We start from the raw sequence: 22690 nt of genomic DNA on the forward strand, positions 1-22690 counted from the left end.
TAGAGATGAAAACCTTCTCTCCACTCTCCATGAATTATCACACCCTCTTATTGGGCTCTCTGCAAGACGGGCCTATTCATACACCCAATACATTAAATTTTTTTTGACGCAACAGCAACAGGCCTCTAGTGATCTCTTGTGCAGCATTTCCCTAGTTCAAAAGTTTCTTGCTTTTCCTTTTTAATTATATCCAAAAGCATTTATATCTCTAACTGGACTAGCTTGTAGATTTTTAAAGATACTTGAGCAGAGAACAATTCATATTTAATCAAAGCTAGAAGCATGAATTCAGCTGCTGCTTCTCCATTCCTACTTCCCTCAGCAGTGATTTTGGGTGGTCAGTTTAAACCCTAGAAGGGCTGGATCTTCAGGAAATACTATATGCTACCTGTTAAATAAAACAAAATGTTGGAAGTGCATCTCAATTCAGTACCCATGACCACATTCAGAAGTGTCGCTATTAGAAAAATATAATATGTGCTCTGAGGATAGAACCAGAGATGAAGAGAATATCACCAAGAAAGTAGATGAACTTTTCATACCTTAAGGAAGCTTAGAGTCTAAACAACATATGAAAAAACTTCCATTTTGAGTGCTTTTATTCAAAACAAAATCCAAATACAAACATTTGAAGACATACAAAAATAAAAAGCCATCTTCTACACCTTAAAAAGGCAGATTAAATTCACTTCTATAAGCAATCCTTTCTGTGGGAAATCCTAATTAGCAGACATTTTTCTGTTCTCTTCAAAGAATTCTGCATTAAGTCCCCTCCCCCCAATATCTACCCACACTTAAGACTGTAGACAATGCTTCAAAAAAACTTAATACTCTAAATGTCCCTGAATATATTACCAAAACCCCTTTAAGTTTCTTACAGGTAATAACCACAGTAATATATTTCCCTAGTTACCTTAGGGCAAACTAGGCTGATGGGTAGCTTGCAATTCAAGTTTTTTGTAGTTTGTTCATATAACTTGAGCAACATAATTGGATTTTTTATTTTTTTTAAATAGTCTTACTTGCATTTTTACAAATTCAAAAGGTAATTCAATACTTTACTATACAGAAAGCTAACAGAACCAGACAATTTTATGATAATACAATTACAATTTTGTTGATAACATTCTCCCCTTCTCCCTCCTTCCCCCCAGTTTCAACTTTTTAAACCAAAATGTATCTGCCAATAAGAATAAAAGTCAGTAGAAGAATGAAGACTAAACCTAAAGAACCAGTTTTGGATCATCTGCCAACATAATAGGAGTTGAAATGATCATACTGAACTAATGAATTTAGTGTAATACATATTTAATTTTTTTAAATAAAGTTTTGTTCAGTGATGTCGGTTAAATTTGAAGCAATATAATTCATGTCAGTGTTGTATTATTCTATTTCCTTTAATTTTTGGCCAAGGCATTGTGTTTTCTTTTCATGTTCTCACAATAGCTTTTTTGGACCTACAGTAACATATGGATAAGTGGGGCAACAGTTGTGGAAAGAGGTAGTAACTTAAACTGACATTATTGGAAAATATAGTTTTGGGGCACACCTTCTTCAGATCTCAAATACAGCAGCAGGCTTCAAAGTTGAAAACAGTTGCTCAGCATTTAAATGTATGCACTCATCCGTCCATCAGAGAAGAGCAAGTCAACAGTGGTTCAAAGAAAGCTTCCCAGAAACAGTCTTTCTCCTCAACCTTTTTCTCTGCCACCAGCTCAGTAGTCAACTTCAGCACCACCATAAAATATTAAGCTGCTTAGCAACAGAACAATGTCTTTTGTACAGTGTCCAGAACATGGGGACCTAAACCATGAGCTTCTAACTGCTACCCGTAACAAACTAGAAATACTTACCTATCCCTATTGTAGTTCCCCTATTGTGGGATCTGCTTTTAAACACCAGAAATAACCTCATTAACTTCACAATAATGGAGATGAATAGACGTTTTAAAATAGCACTGTCTGCAGCACACAACTATACTACTTTTCAGTTCTATTGCTTCTACAACTATGATTCTTCCCCTCTGCCTGAGAATCAAAGCAAGTCTGTACAGAAAATACCCTACTATTGCACAAGGGATGTTTAAAAAATGAAGAGTTAGTTTAGTATGAAATAGCCATTCCTCTCCATATTTAATCTTAAGGTCATCTGATTGAAATTCACTATTCCAGTACTTATGCTTAACTTTCTCCAGCAAGTTTTAGTCATTGTCTTATTTCCTGCTGTCTTAAATTACTCTGATTGTCACATGAGCTCATTTCTGCATTGATACATTATATATACCCTTTTTACTTGCAAAATATTTTTTTGCACTCCCAAAGAAAACTTGATTCTTTTAAAAAGATCCTGAGCACATTTTTCAACCATTACCTTCACTCTTAGAATTTCACCTGGAATACTATTAGCACTAGCAACATCAGGACATTCACCAATTTCTTCACAGTACTATTGCCATCTAATTTAAGATTAAAGGCTAGTGCTGAAAACTACTAGTGCTGAAAGCCCACAGAAGCCTTCCTTCTCTTGCTAAGATGTAAGAACATATGCAAGGCAGGAGTTTTACCAGCAAACTGAGAAGAAACCAAAGAACATGAAATGTACTTATTAACAAGCAACAGCAAACTCTGCAACACTTAAATGGGAGTAATCCATGGAAAAATGGCTAATAGCAATTTGTAGATAAGGTGCAGTTACATGTGAGACACTTTTAGGAAGAGTTTTATCAGCCTAGTAACCTGCTTCCTGCAACTAAGTTTTATATAAACTTACTCTGAAACTACAACCAGGAAGTACATCAGTTGGCAGCCAAGATCAAAATAAAAGGAAACAAAGGTTCTTACGTAAGGAAACTGCTTCAGTTTTTACAAGGTGGGAAGACACACAACGTATGTTATGAAACAAAGCAGTAGTAGAGAGGTAGTATAGTTGTTCATTTGACTGGGAGAGGTAGAAGTAGTGGAGAAAACAATAGCTGTGGCCAGTCAAAATTATAATTATCCCAAGTTTTCTAAAAAGATGCAACAAAAACTGGTTCACAGCCTGTGACTGCTCATTTAACCAAGGATTCAGTTCGCTTGCTCTTATTTACTCATTTTTAAATCAGTACCATAATTTCCATTCAAAATATCCATTCGGGGGGGGAGGAGGGGAAGGGGAGAGAACAGTCCCAGAAATAACCAGGAAAAACAGTCTAACTACATTCTGACATGTCAGCCAATTCATTTGCAACTTATACATTTTAAGACAACAAAGGTTAATAAAACCAGATGGAGCTCCTTTGCTGGCAGACTGATATTGTACTATAACTACTAAAACAAGTACATACCAAATGCTAGAAGCCAGTTAAGTCACAAATTCCATAGGGTTTATCTACACAAAATTCTCCATGCAATTTCTTCCCACAGGAAAAAAGACCAATTCTTTTAGAGATGAAAGCCACTAAAACATATTGGTCATACAGTCAACAAGCATTAAAAACTTCACATCTTAAAGTTAATATCTGAGTATACAATCATACATAATGCTCCCTTGGATTGATGTAGACTCTTCCAGATCCTGAGCTCTGATGGTGTCTGCTACTCCAATTTTTGTAGTACATTTGCTCATAAACAGGGTACGTTTGCTGAAGACTCTCTTGTTCCTGGGGCTCTTCAGCCTCACAGTTAAGTTGCCTTCCATTCACAGCTTTCTAAACACACACATACAAAAATTAGTCAGGTTCATAGTCCTGCAACTCCTGTTGTTACAGCTTTAAGCAAAATAAAAGGTGCACGGTCTCCAAAACAGTCCTTTGAATCAAGAAACATGACCTTAAAAATTCTAATAACTCAGAAACAAACTTAAATAAAACTATTAGTAACTACTCAGATTTAGCCTCAATATTTTTATTTTAAAAGAAAGTTGATTTTAAGGCTCACTGAATCTAAAAAGCAAAGCAAAATAGAAAAATGTCCGTCAGCACTCCTGTGCTTTGTTATTTTATTCAGCAATAACTTTAGAGTTCTCGTGTTTCTGCACTGAAGCCAGTCAGCAAAACTACATAGGAAATACAAGATATTAAAATGATACTGACTTGTTTCATTTCAGGGATAGCAAACCCACACATCCAACAGTTATTGACTAGGATGGATAAATCCTCTGTTCTTCATGGAAAATATCCTTGTAAACTTATTTTAAGAAACAAGATAAAAATCAAAGCTTTAGCTAGGAATTTAATCTATTTTATTATTTACTATGTATTGCAGATTTCCAGTATCTCTCTCTCCGTACTGGCTTTGTGAAGCAAAATTTTCTTTCTGAAAGAAGAAAAGTTACAGCAGAAGCAAGTCAGAATTCAACACTGCAGAACAGGTTCAATTTAAACAAAAGCACTAGTCATTGCAAAATACATTATTGCCTTGTGAAGTGTCTTAACTGACCACCTTTTTGAATATCTTTTACAAGCTGATCTCTGGTGGAAAAAAATAGATGTTGTCGTCAATTTAAAAAGCGTTATTTTCAGAAATATATTTTTTAATTTTAATGTGAAATTTATTTCAGACAAGTCAACACAGGTTAAAATCAAAGCCAAACCCCAAATCAGATACATATTTTCAAGTTTTCACAATCAAATAGATAAATGGTCAGTCTGATATTAGACAAAAATATTTAACTGAAAGGAAATTTAACTGTATACTACTGATAGTGAAGGGATTACATGTTTCTGTTTCTCAGTTTGACAAAAGCTAAACAAACTGCTTCCAAATGAATAAATTAAAAACCTGTAATGAGACTATTCAAAACATTCAACTAAAACTAAGAGAAATTACCCTGCAACAGTACAAAGAAAAGGTGCTTTTCAGTACAGTTAAATTGTTTTTTTTCCTTGTTAATAAAAGCAGCAAAGACATATTTACAGCTTATCTACCCAAGTTTATTTTGCTGGTTGGTTTTCCTACTGACAGTCCATACTCCCTAGACATTTTACTATGAACTTCTGTGGAGCCTAGAACTTTTATCTTCCTGGTTCCTCAGATTATACCTCCCTAAAACATCTCAGAGCTCTGGCAAGGCTTGATAAGATGCACATCAGGAGCTAACCGGCATTCAGTTCACAGCACAGGACAAGAGCTAATCACAAGCAAAACCATCCAACACATGCATAGCACGAACACCCTCAGTACCAGCTGTAGGTTTACTCCTACTGCCAGGCACTGCTTGCTAATAAAGAAATGGTTTTATGTAGCAGTAACTTCTCTTGCAACTCAAATAGGATTCCTTTGCTTGTTTCATTAAGACCATCAGTTCTTGGAACATTGGTTATGCTGGAACAGAGAGGGGGAAAAAACCCAAACCCACACACGAGAAACCACACACAGAGCATATGGCTGGGTCCTGTTATTTCATTCCCTATTTACAAAAGTATCTTTAGAAATTTATTTTACTCTCTCTCCTATTTACATAAGTATTTTTAGAAAGTCACTTATTTTATTCTGCAATTATTTGCCAGTCATTGGTTCCCAAAGAATGGTCGCATGACTGAGATCAATATGGTTTTACAGACTGTTTAACCCTGAAGTTTCCAAACTCATTAGCTCCACATGGCTATTATGGTTAAAAAAGTTTTAAAACTGACAATGATCAACTGATTAAAGAGTTTGAAAAATACTATCCTATCCCAAAGGTCTCTATCACTTAACTATTCAGTGAGCTCTCCCAGAAACTGGGTAAAGAAAGCAGAGGTTTGCAGGTGGCAGATATGTACTGTTCTCTGCCTTACCTGTATCTCATACATTCCACCCACCAACACTGTTACTGTACTTACTGGGGCTCTGTAACAGCTTTGCAAGCTAAGACATTCAGCCTCAACATATAGAGTAAACATCAATGTTCCCAAAAGCGTGACCATCTTGGTCTGACCGAAGCGTTTGCATTAACCCCAAATCTGAGAGAACAAAAGCATATCAATAAAATTACAGATACATATAAAGGGTAAGCACAGATGTTACTTTTACCTGTTAGAATATTCAGTAAGGGATAGAGAGTGATGGGTTAGAGACTCATGACATTTAACTTAGATAGAAAATACCTTATAAGGTTTCTGTATCTTGTCAGCTACATTGCTTCTGGAAAGAGATGCCATAAATGGAGAATATATTTGAAGATAATGATGTGTATGACACCAGTATCCTAAGTAGTCCCCAACTTAAACATATCCAAATTCGTTTCATCTACAATTCCTGATATGATTTTTTACAGGCAGAACTCCAGACAGTATCGATTTTTTTTTTTTTTTTGAAGGGCACATGGTAGTAGATAAACATAAGATATGGAGAAGGAAGAGGAATAGGGAAAAAAAGAAAAAAAAACTGTGTAGCACTACAACTAGAACAAGTCAGTCATTATCAGTATTCCTGATACAGTAAGGAGGATATGGAGGTGGCTCATCATTTGGTCAGAGTTTTGCTTGGTTTTTTTGAAATAAAAAACCCATCTTCCAGTGGATACTTTGCATATTACTCATTTGATCTTCACACAAATCAGGAGTAAGACCAAACCTAATAGCACCAATAGTGTACCTCAAGAGTTTCCCTTAAGGATTTACAGGTACATAGCAGCTATACAGAGCAAAAATCAAAAATGCCTCCTGGCTACTAGCTTTAAGTGAAGACAGATATATGTCAAAAGTGAGCTACGTTTCCTATGTATTGCATCTTTATTAGCAGGTGTGCCACTTCCCAAGTAACTGCAGAGTTCCAATTTTCATCCTTAGAAGTTCAAATAAGTAAGTCCAACACTGCAAAATATGAACAGCTATTACTAAAGAGGATTGCTTATCTTAAAATATTTATAGTATATTGCATCTTTAACTGAATTATTACAGTCAGACTTTAATTTCTACTTAATGATCAAAATTATTATTTAACCTCCTCTATTAGGCCAGATGTCTGTTTTCAACTCTACCTCAAGAAAAAAAGTATTCATGGGCAACTGAAAGCCTAGTCAGCAAGTATACAAATGCACCATAACCAACTAGATTGAAATAGTACAGCCTAAGTTGTATAGTACAACTATACACAAAAAAGTTTGGTATTCTTCAAGTAATTATTTAAACCCTGATTCAAAAGAAATAAAAATTTTCCTGAATAGCAAATACAATATCTGAAAAACCATACTGGTTAAATTTTCAAAGAAAACCGATGTTTGTCCTTTAATTTTGCAATTCTGAAAATTGTGCATTAAAGAAAAGCTAACCTCAATTCACCTCTACGCTAAACAGAAAAAGATAAGCTAAAAGTTGTTACTTCTACATTCAAAGACTTGTTTTAAGCAATACAGCAGAGAGTCAAACATACAAGATGACGACTCCAGCCTTCTTCATGGAAAGTCTAACGCAACACATTATGAACAGGGAGAAACCCAGGAACAGACAATTTCAGCACAGATCCATATAGCAGAGGAATAGTTTGAGATCATTCAAGATGATCTCAAAACTGACTGGACCTTTACATTTTAAAGTGGAGCTTTGTGAAAGACCTCAGGAAATTGAGGTATGCACGGGTGGTTGTTCACGTGCAAATTAAGATACATTAAAGCCCTTTAAGACAAATATAGCATAAATGTCGACTAGGTTTCAAAGCACCAAATGTATAATGACAGTTTATTGCCATTAGCTATAATTGAGTTTCTATGACTAACATTGAACCAACATGAAATTTAGTGGTCTGAACTCTATCGCTTGCTCTAGAGAACTACTGAAATATAGCCATGCCTTAAAGTTAACAGCCAAAGTGAAATGAAGTATTATTCATCCCATTAAAGCTCTGTAATTCAAACCTTAACTTATTCCAATGCCATCAATCTTTATGGATCTAATGTCTTGCTTTACCATATTCCACCAAACTCATGATTTAAAAGTGCTGCTTTTCTCCTCCTCCTATCTGCTTCCCTCCATTTCTTAGAAAGAGAAGATTAAAAGGGACATTTGATCTACCAATAAAAGCTAGAAAATTGAAACGTGTCAGGCCCAATCAACAGTACAAGGCACTGGAGAGGCAAACAAATCTGAATGTATTAAACTAATACTGTAGTAGCCAGTTACTTGATGTATTTACAACAATATCAAGAGCCAATAAAATTCTCACATACATTTCAGAAACAACACTATGATTTTTTTTACTTCAAGTTTAATAAGATGTTTCTTATCCACCTCAGCTGAAAGGCAGGCATTTTAATATTGTGAAAACTCATACTGCAAGTTTTCCATGTAACATCAAAAATTCCTATTTGCAGTAGGCAGAAACAAACCCTGACAGAGCCACCCCAGAATAAATCAGTAAGAGTTGAGCTACTTGGCCAATTTCACCAGCAAACTGCCAGTGGCTTGCAGAACTACTGAACCACACTGGTGATGCATCTATGTTCCATCTCAGATCTATTTGCATACGTTTTGGATAAGAATTCTGTTTGCCACCTTTGTCTGCCACCGTTATAACGAAGTCAGTCTGTTACTGAATGGACAACTTCCAAACACATAGTCAGTCACCAACTCCAACTGCCCAAGTTAAAGAACAGCCAATTGCAATCACGAGCAAGCAACACTATCTAAGAAACATGATTTAAGATTCAGCTTTTACTAAGGTATCATCACTCCTTAGTAAGCTCCTCTGTCTGTCACACTTCACTGGTAGTAAGGGAGTACAGCACAGACTAAAGCAGTAGCTTTTCCACAAGTGGAACAACCCCTTTTCCAACTACTCCACAGTGGTAGCTGAGATACTAGGTAGCTAAATTGCCAGTCTTTCAGGAGGAAGAAAACCACACCCAAGATGTATTCCTAAGTCTTTTTGACTGACAGGTTGATAACATTCAGAGTGGTCATACAGCCCATGTTTGTACCTTCAGAATTGTTTTTCAAAATAAGCTATTTTAAGTCTTAATAATCTTTCATGCTTTTTCCTCCTTCCCCTTTTCTTTTTCCACATTTGTTATTTAGTTCAAGTTTTCAAATAGAGTTATTTAGTTTTTAACCTGACCTGCACATTCATTGTGAAACAAGTTGAAAAATCTAATGTTTTCTTTGATCCTCCTTTCCCCACTCCTCCAACAGTTCTTTTTCACTGTCTTCACAGACCTATTTTTCCTACTCTTACTCATCAAGTTTGCTGCCTCATAATTCCATTAAAATATTATCATTTTCTGAAGTCATACTGCTTCTGCTCCTCAACTACTAGAATGTAATGTTAATTAATTCCAAGAACATGTGGTTTACCACTTACCAGAAAGAAACATACTGCTGAACATGAATTCATCACACTAGCAGGTGATATGCAGGTGAGGAACAAAAACACTAGCATTATCACTAAAGGCTAACGTTCTCTGGACAGGGAGGGAAGGGGGGCAGGAAATCTGCCTGCTCTAAGATTTCTACCAACAGCAGATTTAGACATGACATAGACAAGCACTGGAAATGAGAACAGGAAATTCTGGTGGGTCCATTTATTATACTAAAACCAGAAATCAGGGAAATCTTCCCATACAGCATTAAAACACAAGACCCTTGTTAGAGAAAGGAGTTTCACCTTTTACTGCCATGGAGCATGTGACAGAACTCAAAACCATTAGGTTTTGTCAAAGAAAACAGGTACTGGTCTACCCAACAGCGTTCAGATACAGAAGGACATAGCATATCTCTGTTTTTGTGCTTTGATGCTTGCAATAGCTTGCATAGTTGTATTTTGTAGAGTTTTATGAAAGGTATTACATACAGCATTGTGTTTCACTCTAAACATGCTCGTTCTCAAACAGTCCTTTAAAACTCTAAATCAATATCTCACCAACATCTTAATCTTATGTTTTCTTACCCTTTCCAACACAGAAATCCAACTACAACAATATTGCATCTACTCACAATGTCTATCACTTCTCATTTACCAGCATCCATCCCAGACAGTATGTCATTGTCTTCATACAGCCAGAGTCCATTAACAAAATCACTTTCGTGCGTCATTCTGGTCCCCATCAGGTTAACGATTTCTTCCATTGTAAGGTCCTTCATTAATATAGATGAGTTTATCTACATGCATTTTGTGCTTCCTTCTATTCAATCTTGTTTGCCTAAACAGCTCCTCAGTCTAAAGCAAATTATAATAATAATGCTTTCTCTTTCATTTCAGAAGAGACAGTCTCACCTGTATTAAGACCATTAGGAAAACAACCAGTAGAGTCCAAGAGAGCCATAATCTATAATGAATCCATATTATGCCAGATTAAAACTACTGTGGGCCATCTTTTCAAATCTGGTCCAGAAATATCACCATTCATAAAGGGTGTTTTTTAGCTTTATGCTTTTAACTATGCTATTACAATTTCACTATCTTCTCTCCTGTTTTGAGCAGGAATACAAACATTATCATTAAGGAGCTGCAGTATTTGACAGGCTAGCCTTGCTAAGTACATTAGGTATTCTTACAAGATGCAAGTCTAAAGTCAATCTTCCCAAGGCTAGAATTACTGAACTATTTCCCTTCTCCAGTTTTATTTCTGTTGCTACAAAAAGCCCAACTGATTCCTCAATGCTTCAAGAACTCCGAACATGCATTGTACTAAACAAAAAAATCAGTTATTTCCCCCCCGCCTTTCCTTCAGAAGTACCTGTCAAGCTAGACATAACTCCATTCCTTCACAAAGTCAAAGAGTATTTTTTCCCCCGTCACATTTCTCAGCAAGCATAGAAGTCATCACTTTGAATAAAGTGAATCTAACTCTAATAATTCAGAAGACTGCCTGAATTAGTGCCTTTCTCCCCACTCCATTAATTAATATTATACAACAAGATTAATTCCTTTCCAGGCTACTGAAATTCTTCCATTGCTCAATTTTCTGTTGATTTACCTCAAAACTCAGTTGCCAGGTTGACATCTCTCTGTCACCAAGGGCATAACCTTCATGCTGCTCAATAAAGACACTGCTCTTTGGAATTATATGCAAAAACAAGAGTAACAAGATAGTATTTACATGGCCATTAGGAAAAAAAAAAAAAAAAAGAGACAAAAGCAATAGTTCTGTAGTTAAAAAACAGATAAAAATGAACTTACAGTCTTCAGAGCAAATAAAACTGAAAAGGGCAGAACTATTTAGTGTCATTCTTTGCTCTGTTTAATATTCCTTTGTTTTGGACTTCTGCCCCACTATTTTAGGGTCATAAGTGAACTGGTTCTTTGCAATTCTGAAGTGAGCCAAAGAAACACAAATTGGTTTCCACAAATATCAACATAGAGATATGGTGATGAATACTCAGTTACAAGGTACTTTACATACATGAAGCTTATTATTTAACATTAGCACATAAACGCAGATTATGAAAAGCATTTGCTACCCAGTATTACTGAACATGTACAACATCCCTCATTTATTTTAATACCAACACCTACCTACTCAGACATCGGTAAAATCTCAATTAAACATTAACTGTTGAAACACTAACAAGAGAATTTCAGTTTTGTTAACTCTAAAATAATTCACATGATCCAAAAAAGCTACTGTGTATGACTTGGAAAATAGCTGTAGAGGCAATAATTAAAAAATGTGCCTATTAAAATATATCAGTGTAATGAAATCAGCTTAAATTGAGTCAATCCACTTCCGTCATCAGATATTTAGAACATGCAGAAGACATCATTCCAATTCATTCTCCTTTAACTTTGCTTTACATCTTTGTGTAGCTTATCATTTGCACTCAGACTGAATTTGATTATCTATTGCTGTTGACAATGCATCAACACCTCACCTGCAGTACCTTTTGATGTAACCAAAAGCTTACATCTGAACAATCCAGAAAAGCTTACCAGCATACTTCTCATTTCCATCTAGACAACATCATTCAAACAGCATTTGGAACATAAAATCCAAGGCTAGTAGAGTTTTAGTCAAATAGGACAAGACATCATGACAGGCTGCTTACTCTGGGGCTTATTCACTTCCTTTCCCTCTTTACAGCTATTCAGGCGTTGGCTTATTACATCAAAACAATATAACTAATAATTTCTTGGTTAAAGCTAGTATTTTGACACTTATTTCTATTAGATTAAGCAGAAGCTCTTGCCTAAAGCAGAGAAGACAGCACATGTTGATTATGAGTAATATCATCAGCAGATCCATCACCCTCCAGCTCTATTTCTTTTCAGATTGACAGAGTTCCACAGAAAGGAAACAGAATATGAATGCTAACGGTGTTTTGCCAGCATCCAGGATTTTTAAATAAAGTGTAGTTAGCATCTAGCCTGAAAAGGAACTGGATCATCTCTCACTTCCTTTTCCCAGAACAGCGCTGCATTTATCCAGCTTGAGGGACCCAAGTATTCAATTCAGCCTGTTTAGGGTCTTTCCTCCATATATACATATATATTAAAGTTATAAATGTGTTTAACATACAGATTATATTCAGTTTCAGCTTTTCTTAACTCCTTTATTACAAGTATTCACCAACACAGAAGCCACAATAAGCAAACCCCAGAGAGAATTCAGACATAGTGGACAGAGCTCACAGAAGGAAACCAACAGGAGCTATACTTTATGAATAGCCCTATTAAGGGAAAAGGATTGCATTTCCTTCCATCACCATTTTTCTATCTAGCAGCACTACATATGCATAATATATTTTTTACAATAATCCATATCTTGTGATTCTGTAAGCAAGATAATTTTTCACCATAACACTTAAGCTCAGGATTTTATCTGTGATGGTTAGGATCAGTTCAAGTGAGATATATAATACAGTGATGCAGAGGCCACATTCACATTATATATATATGAACTAATGAAGATGGAACAAAAAACCATTAAGAACAATTACAATCAAATTCTCACTAATATTGATAGTAGAGGCTTAAAGTTTTCTTCAGTGACAGCAGAAATCTAAAAGTCAGACTGACCGATTCAACATATACCAAAATCACACTTTGGGGCTACAGTCAGGATCTATGTGGTCTTCATAAACAGACTGGTTTATCATATGAGATGTAATAATACTGTTAACTCAAGCTCTCTCCTATAAATAGGTACTTCTGTATTGCCTAGTACAAAAGAATCATTTTGGATTAATTCAATCAGATAACTCATCTGGAGTTTCACAAGCAGCCCAGCCCAGGGCAAGTCCACATTCCAGCTAAGAAAAGCAGTCCTACCATCCCTTGCTCTGTGCTTATTTTAGCTTTCTGATTTGCTAGAATTAGCTTCCTAGTGTATCAGCTCTCTGATCTAGCTAGATCAGACTGCAACCACACAAACACCAAATGCTGTCGTGGAACTCCAGCACACAGAAGAAAGCACAGGCCCATCCTTTGTTTAGACAGCATTACTTTAGATCACATTAAGCCACTCATGGAAGCGCATTAAAAGTCCAAATACTTGTCACAGAATTGGCATAGAGTTGATGAAGATCAGCTCAAGAAAAGAGATAAAAATTGAAAGACAATTGCAGGAATTTAAGAGCGATTTAGTGATCTTCACTGAGAATCAAAACAGTCCCATGAGTTATCCACATAAAAGCCAAAATTCCAATATATTCCCATCACTCAGACCTCAATAACTTATAGTAACAACTGCTTTTTTTTTTTTTTTTTTTTTTTTTTTAAAGTCACAGAACTTCACTAGCAAGGAAGATCATGCTGCTGAAGTCACTTGTGAAGTTTATCAATTATATTTGCTCTAAATATTAAAAGCCTTTCATAAAACCATCAAATCCCAAGGTGATTAGAGAATAGACATCTGTAGTTTCTTTGGTTCAAGATTAGCAGAGTCTGTTACATACTATGAGAGATCCAAAAAGGATTTATCTGCTAGTTCCCCATCTTTAAGGATCACATTAACACCAAAAACATAAGATTCAGATACCCCAAAGGTAAGAAAACCTTTTGATTGCAAATTAACAACGGAACAACTCTGTATGTTATCAGAAAACAAAAACCAGACTAAATTAACATTTAAAAAAAAAAAAGGCAAGTTAACACTTTTCAGTTTAAGATTATAAATAACCACTCACTCACCTGAAGCATGTCTTCATTCTGTGGTGCAGAGAATGCTCTATCCTCACATGAAGAGGATGGTTTGTGAGTGGGTGGAAGATCAATCCTGTATTAAAAAAGAATAAAGTAGAACATACCATGTTTGTGAAGTCCAACTGAAGGGTCAATTAGACAGACAGATTTTTTTTTTTTTTTTTTTTTAAAGCAGCCAGATCCTCCAAAGATCACATTCAGGAGCACACACTTTTCAGTCAGCAATAGCATGTGAAATAAATATTTTAACATTAACAATACTTGCAAAGTATAGCTGCTTTACTCTTACATTAGGCCTGCAGTTATGACAAACCAATAGCCTATAGCATTTGTGGCAACAGTCAAGATGGACCTCCCCCCAACCCTCCAGTTCAAACTGCAAGTGATTTTCTTTCCCAAACCTTTTTTTGAAGGGATTAAGAAATATATTGCCTCTTAAGTCATGCTTAGCTTCCTCATTTCTTTTCAGAAAGAAGTGATTTTACATTTGTCTGCCCTGAAAATGCTGCCCTGGAATTGTGACAACTGAAAAGTTTCTACAGGAACTCAGTCATTTAAATACTTATGTAGAACAAATACAAGTTTTCTGCATATTTCTTCCAGTTAAGAAGTCCAACACATACTTACACTTTGTCAAGATACGATGGCCTTTTTTTCCTTGGGGTCAGCAGCACTGTCACAAAGATGGTAATGATAAAAAGAGCAAGGACTGCTCCAATCACAGCCCCTGCTACAGCAACAGAAGATGTCTGCTTAAATGGCACATCTGTAATGTGATAGCATAGATTACTTTTTTTTTTTTTTTTTAAGAAGTCTACGTATTTTCAATACTCATATAAGCTATTTCAGTGATGCTCTGAGAAATGTTTCTTCCTTGTATCACCAAGTAGGAGCCCTCTTTCTGCACTATCATTTTTGTGGTCTTGGTTTCAGCTGCCCAATTCAAAAATTGATTGAATTAAAAAAGAGCTTAGGAATAATTAATACCATTTCAAGAAACTCATTGACTACTTCTTAAAAAAATACTAGCTGCATGCTTTTATTTTCAATTTCAAACCAAGATACAGTTACAGAACACATGCTTTGCACTTACACGAGCAAGCTAGGTGTTAACTCAAAAAAGACAGACAACTATGCTCTATTTGCAATCTTTAAAGCCACTGAAGTCTGCCAGAAAGGGAAAACAAACTTAGAATCAAAGAAAAAGATATACTGCTACAAGCAATGAACATGCAAACCCACTAATGCTTGGTTTACACTTACCAAAGCAGCCCCTAAGACCATCTGTCATCTCTAGGACTTAAAGTTATTATTAGAAACAGTCATTTTTATAAATAAACTTTAACACTGAGTCCTCCCTCCAGTAATTTGCTTTCACTTTAGGGGGAAGAAGAGATTATTACTATTATTAAAGTATTTGTTTGACCTCAGCATTTTCAATCACTACATTTAACAACTCTCATACTGAATTAAAACATTTGTCAGTCTTTAAAGCTCACCCATCTACTATGCTAGAAATTCAGTAAGCGCTTAAGATCTTTCAGAAGACTAAGTTTGAAACCTGTTAGCAAGCTCTAATTCAGTGTCATCAGCCTGAGTGTTATATACACTTTAGAGAGCTATCCACACTGACATTGACAGGCTTATCAAAAAGTCACACAGTTGGAACAATTCATACTAGCTTCAGTAAAACTGTTACCTGCAAAATATACGTAAACATGCAGAAATAAGGAACTGCTCTGTTTTATATCATTTACTGGATCAAAGGTAACAGCAAAGGAGCTTAAAGTTAACACAGCTCTATACCTGGTAATGCATTTTTAATGCATTACACTTTTATCATTTTCCTTCAGGAACAATCATGTACTGTGTTTCTCCAAACACCACACAATCCTCCTCCATTCAGTCTCTTACCAAAGGGAATCTCAGGAGCCTTTTCAGCTACACTGCTATATCAAAACCAAACAAGTATCAATCACTTGTATTTCAAATGCTGCCCAGCTTCTGAGCCAGAAAGCTGGACCATGTCACCTTACTTTCATCCCTCATTTTGGGAAAGCTCATTTCCAATCCAATAAAGGCATTCCTGCCTCTTGCAGCATAAGACAGACCTGACAGATAACTCACATGAGTAAGGTGAACTCGCATAACTTGTTTAAATAGTAAGAATATCTAGATAAACATAAAACAATGGAACTATGTTTTTTTCTAACTTCTTCCATCAACATTAAGGTATAAAGCCACAGGTTAACAAAACTGGCAGGAAGCTAACTCACTACACAAGACTGATGTAAACTATCACCTTAAGTGATCAGTGTTCTACTTTAGGAAATATATTTGATGGAAACAGCTTTCCTGACATAAGCTTCATTTGCTGTCACAACACTACCCTATATACATAAGAACCACAGGTCCCTTTTTCTCATGAAGATTGGGCACATGAATTGGCTTAAGTTTAGTTTATGCTGGATGCTATCGTGTTCAAGCAAGTAAGTTGCAGGAAACAGACAGTGATAGGTCCAGAATTCATGAAGACACTGGTCTTGTGATTGCAGCCTCACTAGAGTTTCTTGCCCATAGGTTTCAGCATACTACGGTCTGATAGACCTTTATGATGTCTTTTCCAGTAAGTTTTGCAATAACATTGAAATATCCTCAAGTATTATAAGTTCAGTGAAAGTCTGGCCATTGAATCTGGTTTTGGGTGATATGACAACAGCCACCCAATTCTCTCCCAACACCAGGAAACAGAGCCACTCTTACAACAAGAGTAGCAACATATAGGAACTGATAACTGCAGTTATCACAGTGCTCACTTAATTTGCTTTTGAATTGCTTTGGCAAAGTAGTAGGTACAAAAATTAAACCCGTCTAACCAGAGGAGTGGTCAGAAACCTAGACCATCTTGCCAAGCTGAACAAGTCAGAAAGCACCAAAGATGTATGGTGCCAACTACACAGCAATTTATGATCAGTTGGTCATAAATAGGTGGGAATTGTTTTGTTTCAACAAATATGGTTAAAGCAAAGCTACAGCACCTGAAAACAAAGTAAAAATTTCTTTCAAGAATCTAAATCCTAGATATTTTATTAGCTGTGCTTATTTATTAGCTGTGCTTAATGTACAATTGTTTAGACCACACCTATCCCTACTTATCCTTCTCAAGTTCACACTTTTTAAAATTGTTTCTAAAGCCAGCTGTTTTGTAAGCTTAGGGTCTTTGAGAAAATACTAAAAAAGCCCATCCTAGAGGTTTAATTGCTTTAGCTCCTTTTACCCAACTTTTAGTTTTGTTATACCTGTTCACCTTCACTTTTATGAAAGTATCTTTTAAAGATTTTTGAACACTACCTACACTGGAGAATGTAACAAAAGTTTATTCACACAACAGCCATTTGTACTTACAATCAATTCTTTTTACAGCAGATATAATGTACAAAACATTGCAACACTTGTAAGCCCTATCCCTATTATCAACTTCAACTCCAAAACATTTCAACTTCTCAATCAATAGTAGTTAAATATTTTTTAAAACAAAAAATCCAACCAAAAAAACAACCCTCAAAAATCCACAGAGACACAAGCAAGATATCCCATGTGGAGAACAGGTTTATGGTTATGTTTATTTCCAAGTAAGACCATCTTTTAAAGATGATATATCAAGTATTTCTTTAAGAGATATGATCCCTTTACTTCAGAAACTTGGATCAGAACCTTCTACTAGAAACTCAACTGCTTTCTTTGAATTTGCTCTCAAACTACTGATACATAGAATATTATTTGCTATTGTACTTGAGACTTTCGTCAATTACATACCAGTTAATCCAGATGTGAACTTTAGTTGTTTAGGGAAGTTTTCGCATTTGAATTTCAAATAAAACTGTTGTCTTACTTTTTTTTTTTTTTTTAAAGACATGCAGTCATATGCGATCACAGTGTATTGTCTACAGCACTCAATACAACTATTTTTGTCAAGCTCTAAATGCTGTAAGCTACCAAATACCATGAGGATAGAAAAGAGCTTCCAGCATGAATACTCATGAAGCAGCCATAATTACGGAGCCCATTTCATTTTAAATGTAATGGGCAGTTTTCCCTTTTCAGGTTTCAAATACTAATAGCCTTATTAGCTTCATTTTTCCAGCTAAACATTTAAAAATGGCACTTCAAAGAAGTCATCTTTCTAGTTCTGACTTTATCATTGTTCTGTAATTCATCTAGATTTATTTCATCTTCTGTCCACATAATCAACAGAATTAGTTTACTGAACCTGCTTAAGACAAAGTAGAACTACTTCAGATCATAAAATAGATGTCCTACATATGATGCCATTTTAAAGAACAAGCACTTACTGTTAAATCAGTAACTATTTGCAGGGAAAACAAATCCACTGCTGTACAGAGACTGCAGGGTATATCTAAACTTCTGTTCCATATATTCTGTAGTTGCACAGTACGTTTTTACTACATGAAGTGGCAATGCAGTGTCCACTTCCCTACTAATAACCCGGAGTTCTAGTCACCCTCTTCGAAGCAAGCATTGTAACTTTTAAAACTTGTTATCCAGAAGTAGCGTAAAACTGCCATTTTAACTACAGGTCATAAAATTTCTAGAAAACATTACAACATCTCTTCACCTGCTTGATGTTATTGGCATTCTGGAAAATATGCAAGCTTGTTTGCTTCTCCAACTTAGAAATCCATTGGAGTTTTCTTCCTAGCTGTGTTCAATTCCCCAGCTTTCAGATTCAAAGGTAGGATTCCCACAAAGCCTCATAAATGGGTCTTTAAAACTATTAAATGTACTTGCAAAAAAGAATCTTGTATTCAGTAATGAGTTTTGATATCCTGTCAAATACAGGCCTAAAAATACCTCACTTGTATGTATATATACACATGCTAACATAAGCTTTTAGAAATCAAAGATTACAAAAATAATTTTTCATATTACTCGAAAGACAAGCCTTTGACCTGTTTACACAGTTACTCCTCAAAGTTTTGTTCATAGATAAGTTATTTTCAGTGCAATGACTTAAGTACATAGTTACAAGAAGGCTCATTAAAACACTAAGAGGTATTCATTTTTGTGCAGAAAACCTAGAAATAAAGCTTTAATTCTGCTAAACTCATTTTAATTGGTAAAGTAGTTGCTATATAGAAGCATTAGATTTGTTGCGGATGGTCTCTAGATTTGAGTAATTCTCTTACTGTTCTGCATTAATAGATCTGCAAATTAAATGCCCCAAAAGATTATACTTGATCATTGTCTTAGGTAAACTTCTTTTTCAATCAGAAAGCCAAGAAAGCCACTTTTCATTCTTAATCAAGTCTGAATGGTAACTTTAATTTAGCCGTTGTTACCTCTGACATAGACCAATATAAGCACTCTGCATTAAAATTCAAATCTTGAACAGTAGTACAAGCATTGGGAGAAAAATAATAATAATAAAAAAATCAAAGCAGCTCAAATACACTTTCCGAGATTCAACATTTCCATTTGTCAAGTCACAATAGAAAAAGCTTGGGGGGGGGGGGACAATTTCAAAAAGTTTATTCCTCCTCACATGTAAGTAAGTATAAACAATCTGAAAGTGACCAGCCAATGAAATGAATTGTAGGTACAAGTTAAGTTTTCAGTGGTTACTACACATACCACTCCCTCCGGGATATTACCGAGCCATCTATGTGAGAAACAAAGTCTTCTTCATTGTCATCATAACATTCACCACCCATATATTTCATCCCCAGTGTTCCACCTTCAAAATAATCCATTGGTCTTTCATAACGTTCCTGGTACCTGTTAATATTGTCTATATTGTTCCACTCTGGCTTTTCAGGGTCTTCTAAATAATCTTTAGATATTAGGCTGTTCATTGGGTGTTTTATTTCTTTTTTTATACTGTCAGGGTAAGAATCCACATCATCTGACTGAAGAACATCTATTTGAGACTCTTTTTGCATATCTGATGGTGGAATGTAGTTCTTAGCAAAGTAGTCACCACGGAACGTCCGTCTTCTCCTATAGCAGATAATTCCAACCAGAACACTGACAAGTATGAGGAAGAGGGCCCCCCCCACCGCACTACCGATGACGGTACCCCAAGTGTCTTCCTGCATTGCTGGCAAAGTTGATGTTGGGATATTTATTATTCTAGGTTGTGTTGCTAAACCTGTGATGCCATCAGTCGAAGGATGCCAGGGAACCGTGGGCAGTCGAGTGGTAGTAGTAGGAGGATCTAATGGAAAGAGCAAAGAAGTAGACAAGACACAGAAAAGGCACAGAATGTCAATGCAAGCTAAATCAGTTAAGGGTTTATAAGAAAGCCAAGTTGATGGATATGTTCTACAAGAATAGTTTTTCATTCTCAAGTTTATGGTACTACAAAATGAGCCTCTTACATTTTCCACAGGCTTTGAATCAGCTTCAGTGCATTTTATTCTGAGCTATGCTGCAGCAGGATAGGGAGCCTCCTTTGTAGTACAGGATGGGGAAATAATGTTTAAGTCATCATCTTGCCCTCCTCACAGTAAGGAGGTGCAGCTTTCCTGCTCAGAAGTTCACTGTTCATATTTACCTCACCCATGGGAGAACACTGCCTATTACAAAAAAACAAACAGTCCCATACCTTTCCAGCCAGCAGTTAGAAATACTGGATCAAATTGATTATGCCACAAAATAAGTTATTTAACATCAAATCCCCTCTTCAGAAATTGTTCAGGGCAATGAGTATAAGAATGAAAAACTATAAACTGTGTGCTAAGCCAACAGCACGTGAACTACTGATTTCAAGCTATTCTCTCCAAAAATATTTGTTACATTAATACAACTTACACAGCTTCAGGTTGGGAATAGTGAAGGAAGCATAGTTAAAAATGGCATGTATTAATTTAATCTCAAAATAAAACTACTTATACTTGAGCAAGGAGTTTTCAGGATTTTAAGTAACAAAAAAACCTGAAACATTTGAAGTAAAAATGCCATCCTGCATTCCTCCTAAAAGTAATTTGATTCCTCATGTGCAAAAAAAATTCCATATTCACTCCCCAATGTGGTACAACATCAACCAATTTCATGTCAGGCTATACAAGTAAACAAGAGATTGTCAGCTACTGCGCTTCTCCAGTGGCCAGCTTTTTCCCTGTGTTCTTCACATCAACTGGAGATTTATGCAGCTGCATTTAAGACAGGGTTGCAAGCACTGGGCTGATGACAATGAGAAAACTTCAAAATTATTTCAGACTGCAATATTTCATGCAACACCAGTTTCTATGTTAGTGTTGCACTGAATAAAAAAATTCTTATTTTACATTGCCCAATACAAGGTAGTTTTAAAACCAGTAAAGCAACAAACTCAAAACATGTTACTGTAGCTTGAATCTTTTAGAGAGAATATTACATGGACAGCCAACTAGTTCACTACACCATGTTATTATTGAGTTAAATGAACATAAGCAAGTTTCATGGAACCATTATTATTACCTTACAGAGGCACGTAAATTTGCCGACACAAAAGTAAAATAGAACTGGAGATTGGTCAAACTTCCAGTTATTTGACAAAATTTTAAGTTTGAAAGCTCATAAACAAAATTTTTAATCTTACTATTGAGAGATAGTCACTCAATTCTCTCATACCAGACAGAATTGCCACATTTGTCATGACCAATACAAATCATACTTCAAACTGCACCTCACTGCTGAATGCAACACTTTAAACCTGACATAAGTAAATTTTTGTGCAGGTTTTTCTAAGCACAATTATATGACCTGGCCATGTAAAAGAAGTGGTGATTTGTTAGGTATCTATACATAAATGATATTAATTTGACAGAAGACAGGAAACTGAACAAGATGTGTAATCAAAATGAACAAAATGAATTCAGATTATGATTTTAGTAAAAACAGATTTAAAGTGAGTTTCATACTTTAACAAAGATGTAGAGATTTAGGAATCCAAATTTACCAGGGTTCCCACGTCCTACAAATCCACAGGTAAAGAAGTTAACTCAGATCTCTCTTCCTTGAAAATACATTTGCTTCAGGATACAAGATTTGTTAGCTTTGTACACAATTTCAGACAGGACCAGAAGCATTTACTTCCAGTTTTCTTTCCTTTTTTTTGTTTAATTTAAAGTAACTGGCTTTATAATTCATCTATTTTCCTCTAATACTGAGGTGTTAGGTATCATTCTCTATATTTTAAAAATTCACAAGTACGTAGCACTTGCTTCCTGGAAAGTTTAGCCATCACCTATGTAAAAATAAAGACAGTGGCAATTATACTCTATCAGGAATATTTTAATTAAAATGCTAGTGTTTTAAGAAATGCTTTTTGTTTAAAACATTTTCTTTCATCCACCCATTGTCAGGCTGTCTAGCTGAATTATCTTCAAGCACTAATTAACATATTAATCTTAAATTCACCATAAATGTAAAAAAACCTCAGGGTTCATTTATATGCATTCCTAGTCTATTTAACAATGAATACCTCTACTGTCCATTTGTGTCAATTCTTTTTATTGTTGCAGAATGACTATTAAAATCAGCTTTCCTTGTTTACAAAGCATAAAAAATCAGTTGCAACTAAGAACCTGTGAAGTCACAGAGCTTTCTGAAAGGAAAACTAGACTTTTCCCACTTCCTGCACCAAGCAAGCT

The 22690-nt window shown here is 35.5% G+C and overlaps 1 protein-coding gene across 3 annotated transcripts in view; it reads right to left on the reverse strand.

Annotated features, from left to right (window-relative positions):
• Nucleotides 1-572: 572 nt before the first annotated feature.
• The window catches only part of NECTIN3 (nectin cell adhesion molecule 3), a 73032-nt gene continuing 50914 nt past the window's right edge, over nt 573-22690 (reverse strand). For 2 of the 3 annotated variants that reach the window (XM_067300686.1, XM_013950150.2), the window contains one exon: nt 15045-20271. In XM_067300686.1, coding sequence (XP_067156787.1) covers nt 19679-20271 — 593 coding nt within the window. In that variant the 3' untranslated portion in view covers nt 15045-19678. Of the gene's footprint in view, nt 3689-4232; nt 4296-14024; nt 14110-14663; nt 14803-15044; nt 20272-22690 lie in introns of those variants that run through there. The other variant, XM_067300674.1, reaches the window with a different exon arrangement.

Source organism: Apteryx mantelli, chromosome 1 (genome assembly GCF_036417845.1).
Source record: "Apteryx mantelli isolate bAptMan1 chromosome 1, bAptMan1.hap1, whole genome shotgun sequence".
NCBI classification, from domain to species: domain Eukaryota; kingdom Metazoa; phylum Chordata; class Aves; order Apterygiformes; family Apterygidae; genus Apteryx; species Apteryx mantelli.